The sequence below is a fragment of the Peromyscus leucopus genome, chromosome 7, assembly GCF_004664715.2.
Source record: "Peromyscus leucopus breed LL Stock chromosome 7, UCI_PerLeu_2.1, whole genome shotgun sequence".
In the NCBI taxonomy this organism is placed as follows: Eukaryota; Metazoa; Chordata; class Mammalia; order Rodentia; family Cricetidae; genus Peromyscus; species Peromyscus leucopus.
Window position 1 is genome coordinate 6,872,064 of NC_051069.1, and position 21,562 is coordinate 6,893,625.

The 21,562-nt window shown below is 42.4% G+C and overlaps 1 protein-coding gene across 4 annotated transcripts in view; it reads left to right on the forward strand.

The window, feature by feature from the left end:
- The window catches only part of Trip4 (thyroid hormone receptor interactor 4), a 61,674-nt gene that overhangs the window by 36,443 nt on the left and 3,669 nt on the right, over nt 1–21,562 (forward strand). For 3 of the 4 annotated variants that reach the window (XM_028866424.2, XM_028866407.2, XM_028866398.2), the window contains exon 12: nt 17,479–17,581. The exons of the other annotated variant lie outside the window; for it this stretch is intronic. In XM_028866424.2, the coding sequence (XP_028722257.1) occupies nt 17,479–17,581 (103 nt within the window). The remainder of the gene's footprint in view (nt 1–17,478; nt 17,582–21,562) is intronic. 4 annotated transcript variants of the gene reach the window in all.

Consider the following 21,562-nt stretch of genomic DNA (forward strand, 5'->3'; position numbering starts at 1 on the left):
GATTTCGCTTGTTTTGTTTTCTCCTTTCTTCTTCTCTCCTCTCTCCTCTCCTCAAGACAGAGTCTCCTGTGCTGGGATTGCCAGGTATGTGCCACCAAACTCTGCTATGGTTTGTTTTGAAACTGGGTCTTAGCCTAGGCTGGCCTCAAACTCCATCTCTAGGTGTCGATTATCTGATCCTCCTGCCTCAGTCTCCCAGGTGATGTTCTAGGTATGACCCCAACACCCAGCACTGCCAGTGATTTTCTTAGGGTTGCCTTCTCTGTCTCTTCTGTTTACTTACGTGCCCACTGCATGCGTTTGGGTGTGAGGTTGACGTCCGTTCTTTTGCTCTGCCCTTAGCACCCAATCTAGACCCAGACAAAGCATAGGGATGTGGAGGCTTTCGTCTCCAGGCCATGGCACCTCTGCTTTTGTTTTCTTTCTACCTCTGTTGGTTTCGATGTCATGCCTCTCCCTTCCTGCTATGGAAATAAACATATTCGTTTCTTTTCTCTTTGTTATGATACACTAACCGACAGAAGCAACTTGAAGGAGAGAAGGTCAGGTTGGGATCATGGTTCCGAGCACACAGTGGGAAAGACTTGGCGTTGATGTCCAGTTCTTGGTGGTGCAAGCTTGCACCTACTGCTGCTCACAGCGGGGCAGATCACGAAGCAGAGAGAAGGACCACAATTAGGGCTGTAACCCTCAAAGGCCCCCCTTCAGTGATCCATCTCCACCTTCCAGGCCCCCACAACCTCCCAAAAGAGCACCAGCAGCTGGGGACCACATGAGTCTAGCGGGGACATTTTTAAAATTCAGACCATAACAATGAAAACTATAATCTTAATGTGTGGGGTATTCCTGAGGGTTGCTGTCATTAGAAATCTAATTAACAAATCTTGTTTTCTCAAGGATACTCTTCCTTCAGGTCAGCATGATGCCTCTCCTTGAGCTTGGGTTTATTGTGTGTTATGTACTGAAGTTGCTGAGGACAGTATGGAGAAATGCCAGATTCTTCCCACATGTTCCATGATGGAGATCCTGGCAACTCTCCTTACTGAATGCCCTTAGGTATGCCATGAACTTATATCAAAAGGCTAGGAGTTGTTAGGTTTCATGGAACATTGAAATCTCTCATACGCTTTTCTCATGGTAATTAGCTTTTCTGTGGCTTTCTCCATTACTTTCTGTGTTTTGAGAGTATCATATGAATATGTTCAGAGTAGATAATAACTTAGTTTTGTTTGTGTTTATTTGAGACAGGGCCTCACTATGTAGCTCTGACTGGCCTGGAACTCTCTGTGTAAACTTCTCTCTGTGTAGCCTTGAACTCTCTCCTGCCTCCTGAGTCCGGGGATGAAAAGCATGCACCACTCCCTGCCTTATTTTTTTTTATTATCTATGTGTGTGTGCACATGGGCATGTGTACATGTAACTTATGAAGCCAGAGGTGTCAGAGTTCCCAGGAGTTGAAGTTATAGGCAGTTGTGAGCCACCTAACTTAACCACTGAGCCATCTCTCCACTCGAGTGGATCTTGTCACTTTTAGAAATGGTTGCTGTCTTTTGCCCCCACCCCCACCGCCAGCTTCTGTGTTTGGCTTTACCTGAATTCTGGGGACTCAAACCCGGGTCCTCATGCGTTAGCAGCCAGCACTTCACCACTGAGTCTGCCCAGTGTTTGATCTGTGGTGCTGTGGAGTAAACCCAGGACCTTGTTCATTCTAGGCAATTGCTCTACCAGTCTGAGCCTAAATCTTGTTTCTAAATAAATGAGTTGGTATTTTGGGGAAATAGCCCTATCCTAGGATTTCACAAAGTACTTCAAGTAGGTGTTCCCTGAAATTAGTGTACATCTGGGAAACATCTTTGGATTAAACAAATCTGTTTACCATAGAGTTTCTCAGAGCCTTTAATATGCAAGTAGGAATTAAGACTCTCTAAGAGGTAGACAATAGAATACAGTGTTCCTAAACATTTTCCTCCCTGAAGCAGTGTTGGTAATCAGCCCCAGGACCTGGCACAGAGTGGGCAAGTGCTCTACCACTGAGTTACTGCCCAGCCCCCCTCACACACACTCATTGCCTGTTTACATACTACAGAGCTGTGTCTAAGCATGCACAGTTTAGGATGTACATGGCAGGCTTTTCTTTACCCTCTCAAGTTCAGCTTACTGAACAAGAACCATCCAGGAAACAGTTTCTACCCTGTGTCTTCAGCATTGCAACGTGGATTTTTACCAACCAGCTGAGTCGAATTTTCTTTGAAAAACTGTGGCACTAACAAACTTTATGTCAGCTGAAACTAACTTCCTATGTGACTTGGAACACATTTTTTCTTCAGCATACTGTTGCTAACATTTTCCTTCCCCAGAGAAACTTGGTAATTTATTTCTGACCTCACATTCTTGGACTGCCTTTGATAAATTAAAATATACTAAGCTCTTACTATTTTTGGCATAGTGTGATCATTTAGTTCTCTAAAAAGAATAAGAATAGCAAAATTTGTTTCATAGTACTTTTGAAATCAAGTGCACTACACTCTAAATGGTCTTTTAAAAAGTATGTGCTGAACAGGCTTACTTTTATCTCTTTAAAGCAAGTTTAGCCAGCATGGCTAATTTATACCGGGGGCGAAGGGGGGGGGTCTCACTAAACCCTCAACCCTCCTCTGAGTAATGACAGAGGACGAACCTGGACAGGGAAGGAACACACAGAGAAGGCTGCCAGCTGACTGGGGGAGATAGGTAGATGAGAGCCATCTCCTCAGAGCGTCTCCTGTATTCCCTGGAAGGAGCCCCTGCTGTTTGCCAGCATTTTATCTGCCAGCAGCAGATGTGAGCTCTCAGAAACAGCAGGGAGGATGTTGACTGCAACAATGCATCAAGGCTGTGGTTTGTAACCTCAACAGTGAGGCAGTTAGAACTTTTTTTTTTAACAAAGCCGTTTTGATTGCCAAATCCATAACCATTAGCAGCTGTGGTTGTGAGCAGTTCTCCAGACCTAACAAGTTTTCAGATGTGGAGTTGAGTTGGTGGCCTTTGTTTTTACGGATCTGTGTTGTTTGTGCTATTTATATCTCTGCCTTCAAAAGAAATTCAGATTTGTCTGAAATCTCCTAGGTCATTGATTATTCTGTTTCTTCCCAGCAGAGCCCATTCCTCTCCTGCCAGCTTTCTGTTAGTCTATTTGATGTTAAGGTTTTTTTTTTTTTTTTTTTTTTTTATAACAGACCAGATCCTACCTTCAAGGAATTATGCTCAGACTATTCTGCTGGGTCCCTCTATCTTATCATTGACACCAAGAGTAGAATTGCTGTCCTCTTAGAGAGAAGGATATGAGTTCTTCCATCTTCTTGAAGATTATCTAAGCACCAGGAGGAGGTAGTGCGCTTTTAATCCCAGCACTTGAGAGGCAGAGCCAGGAGGATCTCTGTGAGTTCGAGGCCAGCCTGGTCTACAGAGGGAGATCCAGGACAGGCACCGAAAATACACAGAGAAACCCTGTCTCGGGGGGAAAAAAAAAAAAAAAAAAAAACCTAACAAAATCTAAGCAACATAGATGTCTGGAAGACTGCAGATCTCACTTTGTATGGAAATCACACACTGATGGGTCTTCTCAATCTGAGAAGTTAGAACATGAAGGAAGTAATGTTCAACATTCAAACCAGGCCTTGGCCCTGAAAATGCCAAATCCCTGATTCTGTTTTTCAGTTTGTGAGGGAAACAGGGAGCATTGGTGTATGCTAGTACTCAAGGAGTCTGAGGCAGGAAGAGCACTGAATTCTACTCTTGCCTGGGCTACATAGTCTCATAGTAACCAAAAGAATAAATGAACAAAGTCTGAGGAGATGAGGTATATACCTCAGTGCAGAGTCCTGTCAGCCCCATCAGTGGCACTCTCCTATCTATCTGTCTGTCCTCCTGACAAAATCTGCCTGTGCATAGACCAGAATATTCCTAAGAGACCTTGAGGGCTGTTATCTAAGATGCCAGAAGAGTCTATCAACCCCCTGGAGCTGTGGTTACAGATGGTTGTGAGCCACCATGTGGGTGCTGGGAATCAAACCTAGTTCCTCTAGAAGAGCAGCCATCTCTAGCCTCTGTAATAATTTTTTTTTCTTTTTTGATATGAGGTTTCTCCATGTAGCCCTAGCTGTCCTGGAACTCCATCTGTAGACCAGGTTGGCCTCAAACTTAGAGATCTGCCTGCCCCTGTCTCCTGAGTGCTAGGATTTAAGTCATATGCCATTATGCCCAGATTCTTGTAATAAATTTTGTTTTTGTTTTTTGTTTTTTATATGTATATTTTTTTGAGCTGAGGTCCTAACCCAGGGCCTTGCGCTTGCTAGGCATGAGCTCTACCACTGAGCTAAATCCCCAACCCCTGTTTTTGTTTTTTGAGACAGGGTTTCTCTGTGTATTTTTGGTGCCTGTCCTGGATCTCACTCTGTAGACCAGGCTGGCCTCGAACTCACAGAGATCCACCTGACTCTGCCTCCCAAGTGCTGGGACTAAAGGCGTGTGCCACCACCACCTGGCATAAATTTTTAATAGTAACTTTGTAAAGATATTTATTTATTGGATGGAGGGAAGAGAGGGGGATCTGTAGTTGGTATGTAAAATGAATAAAGAATTTCTTAATAAAAAATGGAGGGATGATAGAAAAAAGATTTACTCATTATGTATACAGTGTTCTACCTGCATGTGTTCCTGCACACTAGAAGAGGGCACCAGATCTCATTATGGATGGTTGTGAGCCACCATATGATTGCTGGGAATTGAACTCAGGACCTCTGGAAGAGCTGCCAATGCTCTTAACCTCTGAGCCATCTCTCCAGCTCAATAATAATCTTTTTTAAAAAGTTTTTTATATATATATTTTTTTTTTTTTTTTTTTTTTTTTTTTTTTTTTTTTTTATATTTATATATATAATATTTTATATATTATATTTTTTTTTTCTGTTTTTTTTTCATATTTATTTTACTTCATGTTTGAGGATTTTGCCTGAATTGTATGGATGCCTGGTGCCTGTAGAGATCATAAAAGGGTGTTGTAGCCCCTGGATGTGGGACTGTTATTGGTGAAATTATTAAGGCCACTCCACATAGTTAAAAGGAAGATTTATTTAGTGGGTGACTTACAAATGAAGGGATAGGTAGATCGCGGGGGGAGGGGGGGTCTGGGGAAAGTGTATCGCAGTCCAGCAGTGTTCTCTGGAGCTCTGCTCAGTCAACCTCCACTGTCTAGGGTCCAGGAACAGAGAGAGCGCTTGCCCATCCAGGTCTCAGGTCTCCAGCTGCCTCCCTTGGCCCCGCCTCGTAGGTGTGACAGTTGCCAGAGTCTCAATGGGGGTTGGAACTTCCAGATCCAAGCTGGAACAGCTACCTACTACAGACTGTAGATGGTAAACCGCCCTGTGAGAGCTAAGAATGAAAGTATACCTCTGCAAGAGCAATACGACTCTTAACTGTTGACCCTTTTCTCCAGACCTTATTGATTTATTTGGGGGATTGGTTTGACGACTTGGCAGTTAAGAACACTTTTCCAGGGGACCCAAGTTTGGTTCCAAGCACCCATCCAGACAGTTTACATCTGCTTATAACTCCAGCTGCAGGGAATGCAACACCCACTTCTGGCCTCCATGAATACCTGGGCTCACATGTGCATATGCCCATATACAACCACATATATATATATATAAATGATATATAACTATATTTCAGAGGGAGGTAATCATTGCATGTGTGTGGAAATTAGAAGACAACTTGCAGGAGTCAGTTCTCTCCTTACACTCTTTGATTGAACTCAGGTCAGCAGGCTTAGTAGCAAAAGCCTTTATCCAATGAGCCATCTTGCCAGTCCAGTAGCTTTTACTTGATAGTGAGCATATAATTCTTAAGATTTTTCTTATGTGCCAGGAGTTGGTAACGTACTCCTTTAATCCCAGCACTCAGGAGGCAGTAGCAGGTAGAGCTGTATGTATTCCTGACTAGCCAAAGCTACATAGTGAGATCCTGTCTTAAAACAAAACAACACCCCCCTCCAAAAAAAAAGAGAAAGGAAAAATATTTTCTTATGTAATTATCCATCCATCAATAAATATTTGGGTGCTGGTATAAGTCAGACACCATTGTGGATACTAAAGGAAACAAGGTAAATCAAGCCTAGGTTCTGCCCTCCGATACGTGAGAGGTCACTAGAGAGTTGTGCTAGCAATCAAAAAGTGAAGATTGGTGTGTTTAGTGTTTTCTGTGATGCTAGAATTAAACCCAGAGCCTCAAACATGCTGTACAAGCACTGTGCCACTGAATATACCCCCTGCCCAAGATAACCTTTAAGAAGCCAAAGTTGATGGGCATGGTGGTGCATGCCTATAATACCAGCACTCTTCAGCCTCAGGCAAGAGGATTGCAGGACTGCAAATTCAAGCCTGGGTTGCATTGTGAGATTTGAGAGTCTGAGAAGGGTGGGAGGCGAGAACAAGGTGGTGGGGGAGACTACCTTTCAGGACTTGAAGGAGGGAGATATAATTTCTAGTAGGAAGAGATTCCACACCTTTGTATTCACTTTGGAGAATGATAAAAAATTATCACTCTCAATCACCAAATATGTGCTATACTCATTATGTATGTGTATGTTATTTTCTAAACCTCACAACAATTTGGGGCAGACATGATAGAACACACTTTTTTTTAATCCCAGCATGTGAGAGGCAGAAATAGGTGGATCTCAGTAAGTTCAAGGCTAGCCTGGTCTGCAAAGCGAGTCCTGTGCCATCCAGGGATATAGAGTAAGACCCTGTGTCAAAAACAAAACAAGATCCTGGAGAAATGGCTTAGCGGTTAAGAGCACTGGCTGCTCTTCTTGAAGACTTGGGGTTAGTTCCCAGCACTCCCACATGGTAGTGCACAGAGTCTGTAACTCCTGTTTCTGGGGATCCAACATCCTCTTTTGGCCTCTGTGGGCACTGCATGCAGTCCTGCGCAGACATACATGCAGGCAAAACAGCATATTCCAAAATGAGAAGATGATGGCCGCAAAGGCGCAGGTGGGAAGTCGGCTCTGTGTGACTAAGGTGGCAAGCCCATCTGGTGGACAGTGTGAGCGAAGAGGAAGCCGTGAACAAGATTGGAAAGTAGGTTGTGGTCAGATGGTAGATAGCCCTGGATGACAGAGCACAGAGGAAAGATCTATTTTTCTAGTGAGCTGGGAAATGTGGAGGAGTGTTTTGAAAGCTTTTATGAAGCAATAAGGCACTGAGAGCCCTGCCTGAGAAGAACTCACTGGCTGCAATGTGGAGGATGGATTGGAAGATGAAGGTGGGAAGACTTGCAGTGTTCCAGGGTAGGACTGTCTAAAGATCTAGTTCATGATAGAACCAGCAGAACTGGACTGGGGAGGCACCTGGTGTTGGGAGAGTCAAACATTTCATGGGATAGGGTAATGTTACCTCTCACACACCAAGGCGTAGGGAACCTGAGCTGCTTGACCTAGACGGACTTGTGGCCTCACTTTCTTACAATCTGTTCAAGTTGTCGTCTTGGTTTGTCGTCATCTAGTCTTCTGTGTTATCCAAGTGACAAATTTCATCTCATATTTTATTACTCAGAATATTATATAACCGTATATTCAGTAAGCATTAATGAAGCAAGAAGAGAAAAGAAGTAACTATCAATTGTCATATGACAGGCACTGAGATGAAGACTAAGAATCAGAGTTTTAAGATAATGTTCTATTTCCTCAGGATGGGAGGCTAGTTGGTTGATTGGTGATTTTGTTTTGTTTAGTTTTTTATTTTGGTGGGGGGCATGGTCTCATTTGGTCAGTTTGGCCTCAAACTTGCTATTTAACCAATGCTGCCCATGAATTTCTTTCTTTCTTTTTTTTTTTTTTTTTTTTTTTTTTTTTTTTTTTTTTTTTTTTTTTTTTTTTATTAAGATTTTGTTGAAAGATTTTGTATTTTTTTCTGAGTGCTCTGTCTGCATATACTTCCTTTATTCCAGAAGAGGGCATCACTTTACCTCTGTAGATGGTTGTGAGCCACCATGTGGTTGCTGGTAATTGAACTCAGGACCCCTGGAAGAGCAGCAGCCAGTGCTCTTAACCTCTGACCACCCCCCCCCCCCCCCAGCCTCCCCTGTTAATGAATTTGTTATCCTCCTGTGTCCACCTTCAGATGTTGGGATTGTAGGCATTTGCTTCTATGCCTGGCTTGCTGTGTTGCTCAGGCTAGTTCTGTGTACGCTCTGGAGTTTGGGATTACCAGCCCATACTACCATCCCTGGTTCCTCCAGTTGCTTTGAAGGAAAATGTAAATGAGAACTACTTTTAAAATTGTCTTTGATTTATTTATTTATTTATTTATTTATTTTTTTTTTGGTTTTTCGAGACAGGGTTTCTCTGTGTAGCTTTGCGCCTTTCCTGGAGCTCACTTGGTAGCCCAGGCTGGCCTCGAACCCTCGAACTCACAGAGATCCACCTGGTTCTGCCTTCCGAGTGCTGGGATTAAAGGCGTGTGCCACCAACACCCGGCCTGATTTATTCTTTAATAGTTTCATACACACATAGAACACGTCCTGATTGTAGCCACTACCGATACCTGCAGTGTTTATCCACGAACACGTTTGCTTTCAGGATGTGCTACTTTAGACCTGCTGTGCTTGTGGCCACCATCTTTACCAGATGCTTGTCTTCTCTTCGTCCTTACCTCAGTCTTGGGGTCAGTTTTCAGCTAACTGGATTTCAGAGCCTGGTTTCATATATTATGTAGTTTCCCCCAAAGTTTAAACCCAGAAAACCTACAGCGAATATATGTTCTTGTCAGTGAATTGTTTCTTGACTGTTTGCTTTTGCTGTTTATCCTCAGGAGGCAGGTAAAAGATTTATAAGTCATGGGGCTAGCTCTGTGACTCAGTGGTAGAGTGCTTGGCCAGGAGGCACAAGAGCCTGCTTTAGTCACTACACACACACACACACACACACACACACACACACACACACACACACAAAGTTCACTTTGGGATTTGTTGGAAAGAGTGACATAATTAGGGAGTTATTGATCATTTTAATACAAGGACTAAGTGGGGGCTTGCAGAGTTGAGCAGAAATTTTTACTTGGCTCTAAATAAGTAGTAGTTGCCAAAAAGTACTAACCTTTTCTTCCCTGTTATGAAAATGACGAAAGAAATGTTTTCTAAATGACTGGTGAACAGCTTCCCCAGAGAGGAGAACTAGCTGTTTGGAGGAGAACTAGCTGTTTGGAGGAGAACTAGCTGTTTGGCAGTTAGTTACCTGTTGTGTTAGACAGCTGTGAAAGTTATGAGGCATGGAAGAGAGGAAGGGCCACCTCCACTGCCCCTCAGGCTGGAACTGGTGACAGAAGTCTCTATAGACCGAAACAAAAGCACCTGCCAGAGTCCTCGGCCCAGTTTGCATCGTTCCTTGATTATGAAGCTCCTATTTCCTGAGCTGTTTATTATGCTCGGTCAGTGGCCCGTAACCTAGCATCTTCACCAAACTGGATGTGACGTCACAGTTTATTCGTATTCATTTCCCTTTTAATTTATCTTTGCTAAGTCTACTGTATTTTCATCTTTGTAAATCTCAGGCCAAAGGTACAAACCACTCTTTTTTTTTTCTTCACAGTGCTGGCCACTAAACTAAGGGCATTGTGCATCCTAAGAAATCACCTTTGAACTGTATCCCCAGCCCTGCTTTTACTTTCTATTTTGACCCAGTCTCAGTAAGTGGCCCAGGCTCTCTCTGAACCCCAAACTTGTGCTTTCCTGCCTCAACCTCTCTAATAGCAGGATTAGAGGCCCACACAGCCGGAGCCAACCAAGTACTCCTTAATGTGTAATGTGGTCGTAGGATCCAGGTCTCAAGGACTGGGATTGTGTTTTGAGATATGAGGCTCATCCAGACGGACTTCTCTCTCGTGTCTGTGGTGACGCAGAGTGACCCCACCCCAGTGGCTAGCCAGTCTGTGCTGCTTCGGTCCTCGTTTCTCTTTCTTGTGAACACGCGGAAGTGTTCATTGACTACCTACTGTATGCTGTGTCTGGTCCTAGCAGAAGGAGGCTCAGAGGACATCTGGTGTCTTCCTCTGTCATCCTCCTTTTCTGAGACAGATTTTCCCACTGCACTCGAGGCTTTCAGTACTCAAGTCCTATTTCTTTCACAGCAAATGCTCTTAGCCACTGAGCCATCTCTCCGTCCCTGGAGGTGAGAGGTGTTGCAGAAAATGTCTACCCATTGAAGCTTTCATCTTAGTAAAGGGGAACAAAAATATGAATAATTTATATGTTATATGTGGTAAGTTCCATGAGGAAAGATAAGATAGGAAAGAGGGTTCAAAGTGATACATTTATAGGGTGATGGGTGCTGTGATTTCACTTTGTTTAATTTATTTATTTTTGTTGGTTATCAAACCAGAGCCTTGTGCATACTTGGCAAGCACTCTACCACTGACTTTGAAATCGTGGGGTCAGGAGAGATTTACGTCAAAGTTGACATTTGAACAAAGTCCTGAAAGAAGAGCAAGATGAAGCCGTGCAATGAGGCTTTAAAAACATTCTAGAAAGCCAGGTATGGCAGCGAACTCAATTTCTGATACTGTGGGTCCATAACCCCTCCTGCGGGATTGTGAAAGTGAATGTGGTGTCGAGAGAAATGTAGCAACAGTAAAGACTTCTGTCATAGTGAGGGTTTCTACTGCTGTGAAGAGACACCGTGACCACAGCAACTCTAATAAAGGAAAGCACTTGACTGGAAGTGCCTTACAGTTTCAGAGGTTTAGTCCATTATCAGCCTGGCAGGAAGCATGGCAGCATATAGGCAGACATGGTGCTAGAGAAGGAGCTGAGAGTTCTACATCTTGACCAGCAGGCAATAGGAAGTGCACTGCCTACTATACAGCGTAGCTTGAACATAGGAGACCTCAAAGCCTGCCCCCGAAGTGACACACTTCCTCCAACAAGGCCATACTTCCCAATAGTGCCACTCCTTGTGGGGGCCATTTTCTTTCAAACCACCACAGCTTCTGAACATGCAAACACCAATAATTAATTCAAAAATCAAGTGAATATAGCTGTTTCAGGAAGAACCCACCCATGCTATATCAAATAACTTCCTCGTAGCCTTGGTACACAGCTTGCATTGTGGTTGTTATAACACACAAGGCTAACAACCAATGTTGCCTGAATCTTCTTGACTGAGACTCCAGACTGCTGAATTGTAGTTATTTCTACTATATGTACAAAGTTTTCTTCTGTTAAAGAAAGACTTTAATTGTGGAAAATAAAAACCTTTAATATTTCCTAGCATCATTCCTCAGCACATAAATAACAAATTAGTATATCTTTGGATTGGATTATGTTAGAATATTGATTCTTAAAAGTGCTTGTTTGAGTTGCTGTCTTGATTTTCATAGAATATTTAGAGAATTTTTTTTTAATTTGTTTATTTTTTTCATTTTTGTTTGTTTTTTGAGACAAGGTTTCTCTGTGTAGCCTTGACTGTCCTGGAACTCACAGACATCTGGCTGCCTCTGCCTCCTGAGTACTGGCATTAAAGGTGTGCACCACCACTGCCAGGCTTTTTAATTTGTGTATGTGTGTGTATGTCTGTTTGAGTATATGTCACGTGTGTGCGGGTGCCTACAGAGGTCAGCAGAGGGGCATCAGATGCCCTGGAGCTGGAGTTGCATGCACTTGTGAGCTGCCCAGCGTGGGTTCTGGGAACCAATCTCAGGTCCTGTGGAAGAGCAGAGGCTCTCCTACCCACTGAGCCATCTGTTTAACTCCTCATGACAGTTGTTAAGTAGGGCGGGAAGTTAGCCAAGTGGTTAACACTTGCTTTAGAAGCATGTAGACCCGAGTTTGGCTCTCTGGCACCTTCATAGAAATCAAGCATAGTGGTCGATGCCTGTAACCTCAGCACTGGCAAGGCTGTGACAGGGAACTGTGAGTTCAAGGCCAGAGCCTTGTGAGACAAAATGAAGTGATGGACATATTTTGTAGATTATATTTTGTAGCTATAGTTACAGGGCTTTCTAATGACTTGGCCTGGAAAATGGACAGATGGATGGAATTGCCTTTTTTTTCTCTTTTTCTTGAGTTTCCACTATGTAGCCCAAACTGACCTCAAATTTATGAAACTCTCACTTCAGACCAACAAGTACAGCATACAAGCATCAAACCTGGAAAAGTAACTCACCCTAATTTTTCAAAAAGGTTTTATTTATTTATTTGTGTGTATGTGTGTGTGTGTGTGTGTGTGTGTGTGTGTGTGTGTGTGTATGTTTGCTTATGTCTACAGGGGCCCAGAGGCCAAAATAGGTCATCAGATCCCCTGGAGCTGGAGTTACAGGCAGTTGAGCTGCTTGGAACTGGATTCTAGTCCTCTGAAAGAGCAGGAAGTGCTCTTAACCCCTAACCCAGCTCTCCAGCCCCTAACTTTAATTTTTAAAATTTTATTTTTATTATGATAAACCTTCTATAAGATAGACTTTTCCATTTTGAACATATTTAAGTGTTACAGTATACCATGACATCAACTATATTCATAACAGTATTTAGTCACCATCACTACCCATCTCCAGAACTTTCCTATTATCCTAACCACAAACTCTGTATCTATTCAGTAATTAATCTTTCCTCCCCCATCTCAGTCCTTGATTACCTCTATTTTACTTATTTCTTTTTTTAAATTATTTATTTTTAAATTTTATATGTATGTGCATGCATGAGTGTATGTATGTGTACCACATATGTATAGGAGCCCACAGAGGTCAAAACAGTGTGTTAGATCACCTGGAACTGAAGTTACAGGTATTTGTAGGCTGCCTTGTGGGTGCTGGAACCAAACCTGGGTCCTGTCTTTCCAGGCACTCCCTTCCCCTCCCCTTCCCTCCTCTTTTTTTCTGTTCCCTTCCCCTTTATTTCCTTTCTTTCTACCATGTGTGCTTGCATATGCACAAGCACTTAGGTTATGGTGCATGTGTGGAGGTCAGAGGACATCTTATCCTCTTTTTTTTTTAGACAGCCTGTGTACTGGAATTGTCCATGTAAATTCAGTAGGTCTAGAACTCATAAAGATCCATCTACATCTGCCTCCAAATGCACAAGCACTTAGGTTATGGTGCATGTGTGGAGGTCAGAGGACATCTTATCCTCTTTTTTTTTAGACAGCCTGTGTACTGGAATTGTCCATGTAAATTCAGTAGGTCTAGAACTCATAAAGATCCATCTACATCTGCCTCCAAATGCTGGAATTAAAAGCTTGAGCCACCACACCTAGCTTCGTCTACCTTTGCGTGTGGGCTTGATAAGTGCTTTTGCCCTCTTGCCATCTAAGTGTCCCTATTATATTTTCTGTCCATGTGACTTGGCCTCTTCTAAGTATCTTATTGAAGTAGGATCATGCAGAATTTGTCTTTTCGTGTCTTATTTCATTTATACTGTGTTTCCATGGTTTGCCCACGTTGTAGAATGTTTCAGAATTTTCTTCCTTTCTCAGACAAAAATACTCTGATGTAGGTAGATACTTCATATTGTTTATTCAGCTGTCACTGGGTTGTTAGATAATGTTGCTTTGAACATTAGTGTACAAATACCTGTGTGAGATTCTTTTCATTTCTTTTCTGGCTACTGGGGATAATGATAATTCTCTGCTGAACTTTTTGAGGAGCCTCCAAACTATTTTCCACTGTGCCTGTACCACTTTCCATTTACACCTGCACTGCAGAAGGTTCTAGCATCGTCATACCTTTCCTGCCATCTGCCTCATGCTTTTGTCACATGTAGCCATCTTAGTGAGTATGAGATGGTGTCTCAGATTTTTTGTTTTTGGGGGTTTTGTGTGTATGTGTGTGCCATATATATATATATATATATATATATATCTTAAATTTTGTGTGTGTGCATGTGGTGGGGCGTACATTACAGTGAATGCATGGAGGTCAGAGAACAACTCAGGGCATTCAGCTTAGCAGTAAGTGTCTTTCCCTGTTGAGCAGTCTTCCTTGTAGTTTTGATTTGCATTTCCAGGACCTTGGAAAATCTTTACAGACTATAAATGCAGGGAAAGATCTCTACTACTCTGCAGCACTTTAAGACTGGAAGATGAGAAACAGCCAGTAAGTAGGAAAACCAGGAAGAAAACGATACCCTGGAAGTTAAGTGGGGACCATGTTCAAGATAGGAATAGAAACTTCTGTCGGGTAGAGATATAGTTCAGTGTTGGAGTATTTGCTTACCATATGGGAGTCTTTGTGTTTGATCCTTAATACCATAAAGATGTATGCGCTAAATAAATGAGCTATGCAGATGTGGTAGCACATCCCTAATTTAATCCCAGCATTTATTTGGGAGGCAGAGGCAGCCTGTCAAATTCTCTTTTTTTGTCGAGACAAGGTTTCTCTGTATAACTCTGGCTGTCCTAGAACTCGCTCTGTAGACCAGGCTGGCCTCAAACTCAGGGATCTGCCTGCTTCTGCCTCCTGAGTGCTGGGATTAAAGGCGTGAGCCACAACCGCCTGATCCACGATAGTATAATTAAGATGAAAACCAAGAACTGATCGTTTAAGTTAGCAACATGGAAGTCAGCAGTGACCTTTATAGAAATAATTGCATAGTAGATTAAGAATAGCTGGTTATTGTGCACACCTTTAATCTTAGTACTCACAGAAGCAGACAGATCTTTGGAGGCCAGCCTGGTCCACGTAGTGAGTTCCAGGACAACCAGGGCTATGTAGAAAGAACCCTGTCTCAAAAACTGAAATAGGGGTTGGAGTAGTAAAGCACTGGCTGCTCTTCCAGAGGTCCTGAGTTCAATTCCCAGCAACCACATGGTGGCTCACAACCATCTATAATAGGATCTGATGCCCTCTACTGGCAAGCAGAGCACTCATACATAAAATATAAAGTAATAAAAATTAAAAACAAACAAATAAATAAATAATAAGTATAGGGCATGGAAGTGGTTCAGTGGGTAGAGGCTTGTGGCTCAGTCATGATTGCCTGAGTTCCATCACCACATAAGAAGCCAGATGTGCCGGGCGGTGGTGGCGCACGCCTTTAATCCCAGCACTTGGGAGGCAGAGCCAGGTGGATCTCTGTGAGTTCGAAGCCAGCCTGGACTACCAAGTGAGTTCCAGGAAAGGCGCAAAGCTACACAGAGAAACCCTGTCTCGGAAAAAAAAAAAAAAAAGAAACCAGATGTGTCAGCTCACATCTGCAGTCACAGCTCCGGCTTTGCCCAGGGGAGAAGAGTGAAACCTATGAATGCAGTTCAGCATCAGAAATAACAAGAGAGACCCTGGCCCCGAAACAAGGTGGAAGACAAGAACCAGCTCACACCAATCTGTCTCTTGACCTGCACATACTGGTTTTCTTCAGTCCCCCGTCAATCTCTTTGAGAGGAAGTTGTCCTCAGAACCTGGAGCTCATTGATTTAACTGGGCTGGTTGGCCAGTGAGCTGAATGGATCTTTGTTGTTGTTTTATTATTCTTTTTTTGGGGGCCCTCCACCCAGCTTCCAAATAAATTACACACGGAGGCTTATCCTTAATTATGAATGCCCGGCTTTGGCTTGGCTTAGTTTCTAGCCATCTTTCCTTAATTTAAGTTATTCTGACTACCTTTTACCTCTGGGCTTTTCCTTTTCTCTAATTTCTGTAAATCTTACTCTTACTCCGTGGCTTGCTGTGTGTGTATAGCTGGGTGGCTGGCCCCTGGAGTCGCCCTCCTCCTCTGGCTGCTAGATCTTAGATCTCCCTCCAGTTTTCTCCTTCTCTATGTACTCTCTGCCTGCCAGCCCTGCCTGTCCTTTCTCCTGCTTTGCTATTGGCCAGGTCTTTATTAGACCATCAGGTGTTTTGGACAGGTTCACAGAGTTAATGCAACATGAACAAAAGTAACACAGCTTAAAATATTCTACTACAGATCTTCACTCGCCTCAGTGTGCCTACTGATCCATCCTCCCAGCTCCTCTTTTGTGAATATTTTCATTTTTTTGATGAATGTGTCTTTTGTGGCTGATACTTGATATTAAGTTCACATTTTATCAGGATACATGCCACATCTGCCTCACTGAAGGCCGTATTCTATGGGGAGGACCAAACATTTGGAAAATTCTCTGTGATTTTCCTACAGCATCACTTACCTCTGGATAGTGAGGTCAGTAAAGAAATTTAAGCATTCATGCTTCCACCAGTTATAGACACATTGGAATTTTCTGTGAAACCACTGTCTAATGTGGACTGTCAGTCTTTCTCTTTCTTTGTTTCCTTTAGACAGGGTCTCATTATGTAGCCCTGGCTGGCCTAGAACTCACTATGTCGACCATGTTGGCCTCAGACTACAGAGACCAGCCTGTCTCTGCCTTCTAAGTGCTGGGATTAAAGATGTGTGCCAACACGCCTGGCTTCCCCAGCCCTGTTTTTTGTTTCTTTGTTTATTGTCATTGTTTTTTTGACACAGAGTCTTATGTAGCATAGACTAGTCTCAAACAAACTATGTAGCCAAGGCTGGCTCTTAACTCCTCTTCCTCTTACTTCCATTAACCAAGTGTTGGGACTACAGGCATGAACCACCATGCCCAGAAAGACTCTTGGATCTAGACCTTTAGATTCTGAGAGGATAGATCTTAACGGGTGAGTAAGAGTAGAAAATAATGTTCTATTTTTGATAGTAGTTACTGGGAAAAGATTTTCTTTGGTAATTAAGTCTGATCCAGATGCCTATCAGTCATTTATCAAACATGTAGCTTAGACATCCCAAGATAAAAACAATGAAACATCACATCGTTTGGGTATTTCTAGAGAACATTTCTGCCGATTTATAATGGTTACCTAACCTGTCATTATGTAGCTAGCATAATCTTTGGGTTCCATGTCTGCATTTGCAAAATAACAAAAAAGAAACCAAAAAACAAACTCTTGAGTATTCTTGTAAATTTGTGTTGTGATATGACTTCAGAATCGTTCTATTGATTATCTTTCTCCCTAAGCAGTTCTGGAATGTATCCAGCTGAACAACCTTTATATGTCATACCTTTCAGAATGAATCATCTTCCTTCCCCTGTGAGAAGATGGTTGTGTATATACTTTTTCTGACAGAATTTCCTTGAGTCTTCCAGGACATCCATTGAGTTGAACCTAAGGTGCTGCCCAGCGTTCCAGGAGATCTGAGACTCTCATACCTGCCTTTGTTAAGAGTAGTTAGTTCTCATCCTCCTGGAGAAATGTCAGGCATCCTTTGTTTAGGAAGCTGATTCCACTATAAGAAGCCAGAGATGGCAGGCAATAGACTGTGTAATACCATGTTAAAACCTTAGAAAGCTGGAGTTCAGTAATTGTTGAGTATAGCCCCCTCCTGGTCTGTGAACCAGAGAGTACTGTCATCAGGATTGAGGTAAAATCTGGGCTCTTCCTTGATCTCCTTAAAATGACAAATCTGTCCCAACTAGCCTGAATTTTTTTTATCTTTCAGTTCCCAGACATCAGTCAAGAGTCTGATTCTCCATTTGTTTTCATCTGCAAAAATCCCCAGGAAATGGTTGTGAAGTTTCCTATTAAAGGAAATCCTAAAATCTGTAAGTCACCATCTTTGATGATCTCATTTTCTCTTGCATCTTACTTGTCTAAATTTCAAAACACTGTTGTAGTAAGCTTTATTGTCGGCTGCCAATTCACAAATAACAACATGGATACTTCTCAATTATGAAAGTTTGACCATTAGCTTAGGCTGGTCCCACTAGCTCTTATAACTTAAATTAACCCATTTATATTAATCTATGTTCTGCCTTGTGGCATTGCCTCATCTCCATATTACCCATTTCCTTCCTCCTTGTCTGGTTGTCAACTTCGCCTTTCTCCTTCCCAGAGTCCTCTCTGTCCCCAGAGGTTCCACCTAACCTCTTCCTGTCTAGGTATTGGCCATTCAGCTCTTTATTACACCAATCACAATGACACATCTGCATACAGTGTGAAGAAATATTCCACAACACACTGTTCTTCTGTGTCTGGTGTCGTCCTTAGCAGTGGAAGATAATTATGTTTATTAACATTAATGTTATACTTACTATAGTTTAGCTTTTCCAAAGTATACCTTGGTGTACAGTTATTGGCATAATGGTGAGTTGCTCTAAACTTTTCATCTAGGATTCTATTCCATTAAATATTAAAAAAAAAGTTGCTGAGCATGGTCACATATGCCTGTAATCCCAGCACTCAGAAGGCAGAGGCAGGTGGATCTCTATGAGTTCAAGGCCAGCCTGGTCTACATAGCTAGTTCAGGACAGCCAGGGCTGTTACACAGAGAAACTCTATTTTGAAAAAACCAGAAGAAAAAAAATTAAAGGAGCTGGAGAGATGGATTAGTGGTTAAGAGCACTGGAAGTGCTGGGCGATGGTAGCACACACCTTTAATCCCAACACTGGGAGACAGAGGCAGGTGATCTCTGTGAGTTCGAGGCCAGCCTGGGCTACAGAGTGAGTTCCAGGACAGCCAGGACTGTTACACAGAAAAACCCTGTCTCAAAAAAACAAAAATTGATGAGTGAATGATATTTCAAGTCTATAATCTCAGCATTTGGGAGACTGTGGCAGGAGATGATAAGTTTGAAGATAGCTGTACTTTATAAGAAGACTATCTCAAAACAAAACACTACAAAAAATGGCTTATGTTAGCTGGGTGTGGTATAGTACATATCAATAATCCCAACACTAGGGAGGTAGAAGCTTGAGGATCAGAAGTTCATGAGTATCACACTACATAGAGATTTCCAGGGCAACCTATGAACCTATGCTCTTACAAGGAAAGCTTGTCTCAAAAAAAAAAAAAAAAAAAAAACAGGAAGGCTAGCCTGAGGTTCATGAGCTCCTATCTCAGAAAGTTAATTCTATTTATTTAAGATTTATTTTTATTTTGTGTGCATTGGTGTCTTGCCTTGTCTGTATGAGGGTGTTGGAGCCCTTAGAACTGGAGTTACAGACAGTTGTGAGTTGGGAATTGAACCTGGGTCCTCTCGAAGAGCAGCCAGTGCTCTTAACTACTGAGCCATCTCTCCAACCCCAAATATTAAAAAATGACTGACTTATGTCTTATGAAACACATGAAAATTTCTGTGAGAGCTATCGGAATCATGACGTATACTTTTCCCTTGTTACTTCTTTCCCACTTGTTACACATGACTTGATATGTTTGGTTTGGTTTGGTTTTGAGACAGTCTCACTATGTCTCCCAGACTGGCATAGAATTCACAGCAATTCTCCTGCCTCACCCTCTTAAATGTTGAAATTACAGATGTGTATCTCCACACTTAGTGATTTTATTCTTCTAGGTTCTGTGATAGAGGATGTGGTTAAACACTGAAATGCTTTAGCTAATAAATGTAAAAATATTGGGGAAATGCAGAAAACTAAAGATTATTTCTACTCTGTGAAAGGATGTATTGTACCTTCACTATATTGGCCCAAGTCTTTGCTAGTCTCATAGCCCAGACTAGCATTAAACTTACTGGGTTAGCTAAGAATGACCCTGAACTCCAACCCTCCTGGCTCTACCTTCAAAATGCTAAGATTTTAGCTAATTGCTAAATTATAGGTGTATACCATAATGCCCAGCTTAGAGTCCACATCTTAAAAAGACTAGGCTCCAGACCACTGTGGTGGCTCAACTGATAGGGATGTTCACTGATGAGCCTAAAAACCCACGTTTGAGCCAGGCAGTGATGGTGGTGGTGGTGGTGGTGGTGGTGGTGGCGCACACCTTTCATCCCAGCACTCAGGAGGCAGAGCCCGGTGGATCTCTGTGAGTTCCAGGACAGCCAGGACTGTTTCATAGAGAAACCCTGTCTCTGGAAAAAAACAGAAACAAAAACAAACAAACAAACAAAAAAAAACAACCCACGTTTGATCTCCATATGGAAGAAGTAAAGAATCTAGTCCTGCAAATGTTCCTTGACAACATGTATACAGTGTTACATGGGCATGCATGCACCATACAAACATAATACATATATGCATACATATCTACATACATACATAACATGTAAAATAAAAGATAAGGCTTAAGGTTGCCATACTGTCTGTCCCTTCCTGTAAGAATCTTGAATTCTTTGCTTTATCAACCCTAGTTAACTTAAGAGTTCCTGCTCTTAAGAGTCGTTTTGTTAGATGTTACAGATATGCAAGGTCCTGGATTGTTAAGAGTTCACAGATTGCTGACGCTAGTCTAGCTTTCTTAAGCAGCTCAGTTAATAAAAGAATTTTTGATTCTTGGGAATGGCCTAGAAATCCTTGTTCCCTGACATCTGGATTTTTAGTTGTATTAACCTTTCTCCACCTTATTTTTAAGATAGAATATTTCACTGAACCTGGAGCTTGCCATCTTGGCTAAAGTAGTTGGCCAGTGATTCCCTGGCATCCACCTATCTCAGCTCCCCAGCACTGGGATTGCAGATGCCCATCACCATGCCAGCTTTCCTCACGGTGCTGGGATCTGATCTCAGGTCCTCATGCTTGCAGAGCAGGCATGCTACCCACCTAGCCGGCTCCGCAGCTATTATCTGTAGGTTCCAATCCACAGACTCGGCCACCCAAAAATTGAAAATCATGTGGGGAAAATGTTGGGTCTATACAGACATAGGCAGTTTTTTCCCTTGTCATTATTTCCTAAGCAATAAAGTGTAACAACTGTTTCCAGTTAAGTTGGCACATATGTGTAATCCTGGTACTTGGGTCATGGAGGTAGAAGGTCCTCCGGAAGTCCAGGCACATCTTCAATGGCACAGCAAGTTGGAGACAGCTTTGGCTAGGTGAGAGATTTTCTCACAACAAAAACCAGGGCTGGAGAGATGGTTCCATGGTTCATAGCTCTATTCCTTTTTTTTCGTTTGTTTGTTTGTTTGTTTGTTTTTTGAGACAGAGTTTCTCTGTGTAGCCCTGGCTGTCCTAGAACTTGGTTTGTAGACCAGGCTGGCCTTGAACTCAGGCCACCTGCCTCTACCTTCTGAGTGTTGGGATTAAGGGTATGCACCATCACCACTTGGCTGAGTTAAGAGCTCTTGATGCTCTTGAGGGGACAGAGATTCCATTTCTAGCACCCACATAGCAGCTCAAAAGGGTCTCTTACTCCAGTTCCAGGGCATCTGATACTTTGTTCTGGGCTTTGTGGGCACATATGTACACATAGGCAAAAACACTCACATAAAATAAAAGTAGATCTTAAAAAAAAAAACAAACCTGGGCAGTGGTGGCACACGCCTTTATTCATAGCACTCAGGAGGCAGAGGCAGGCAGATTTCTGTGAGTTCAAGACCAGCCTGGTCTACAGTTCCAGGATAACCCGGACTACACAGAGAAACCCTGTCTCAAAAATTGTCTCCCCCCTCCCCTTGCAAATCAAAACAAAATTATTCACAAAGCATTTACATAGTATTACGTATGACAATCTATAGAGAATTTAAATTATATAGGAAGATGTAGAATGTATGCAAGCCTCATACCATCTTATATAAGAGACTCACATAACATCTATGGAGTTTGATATTTGTGAAGATCCTAAAGCCAAA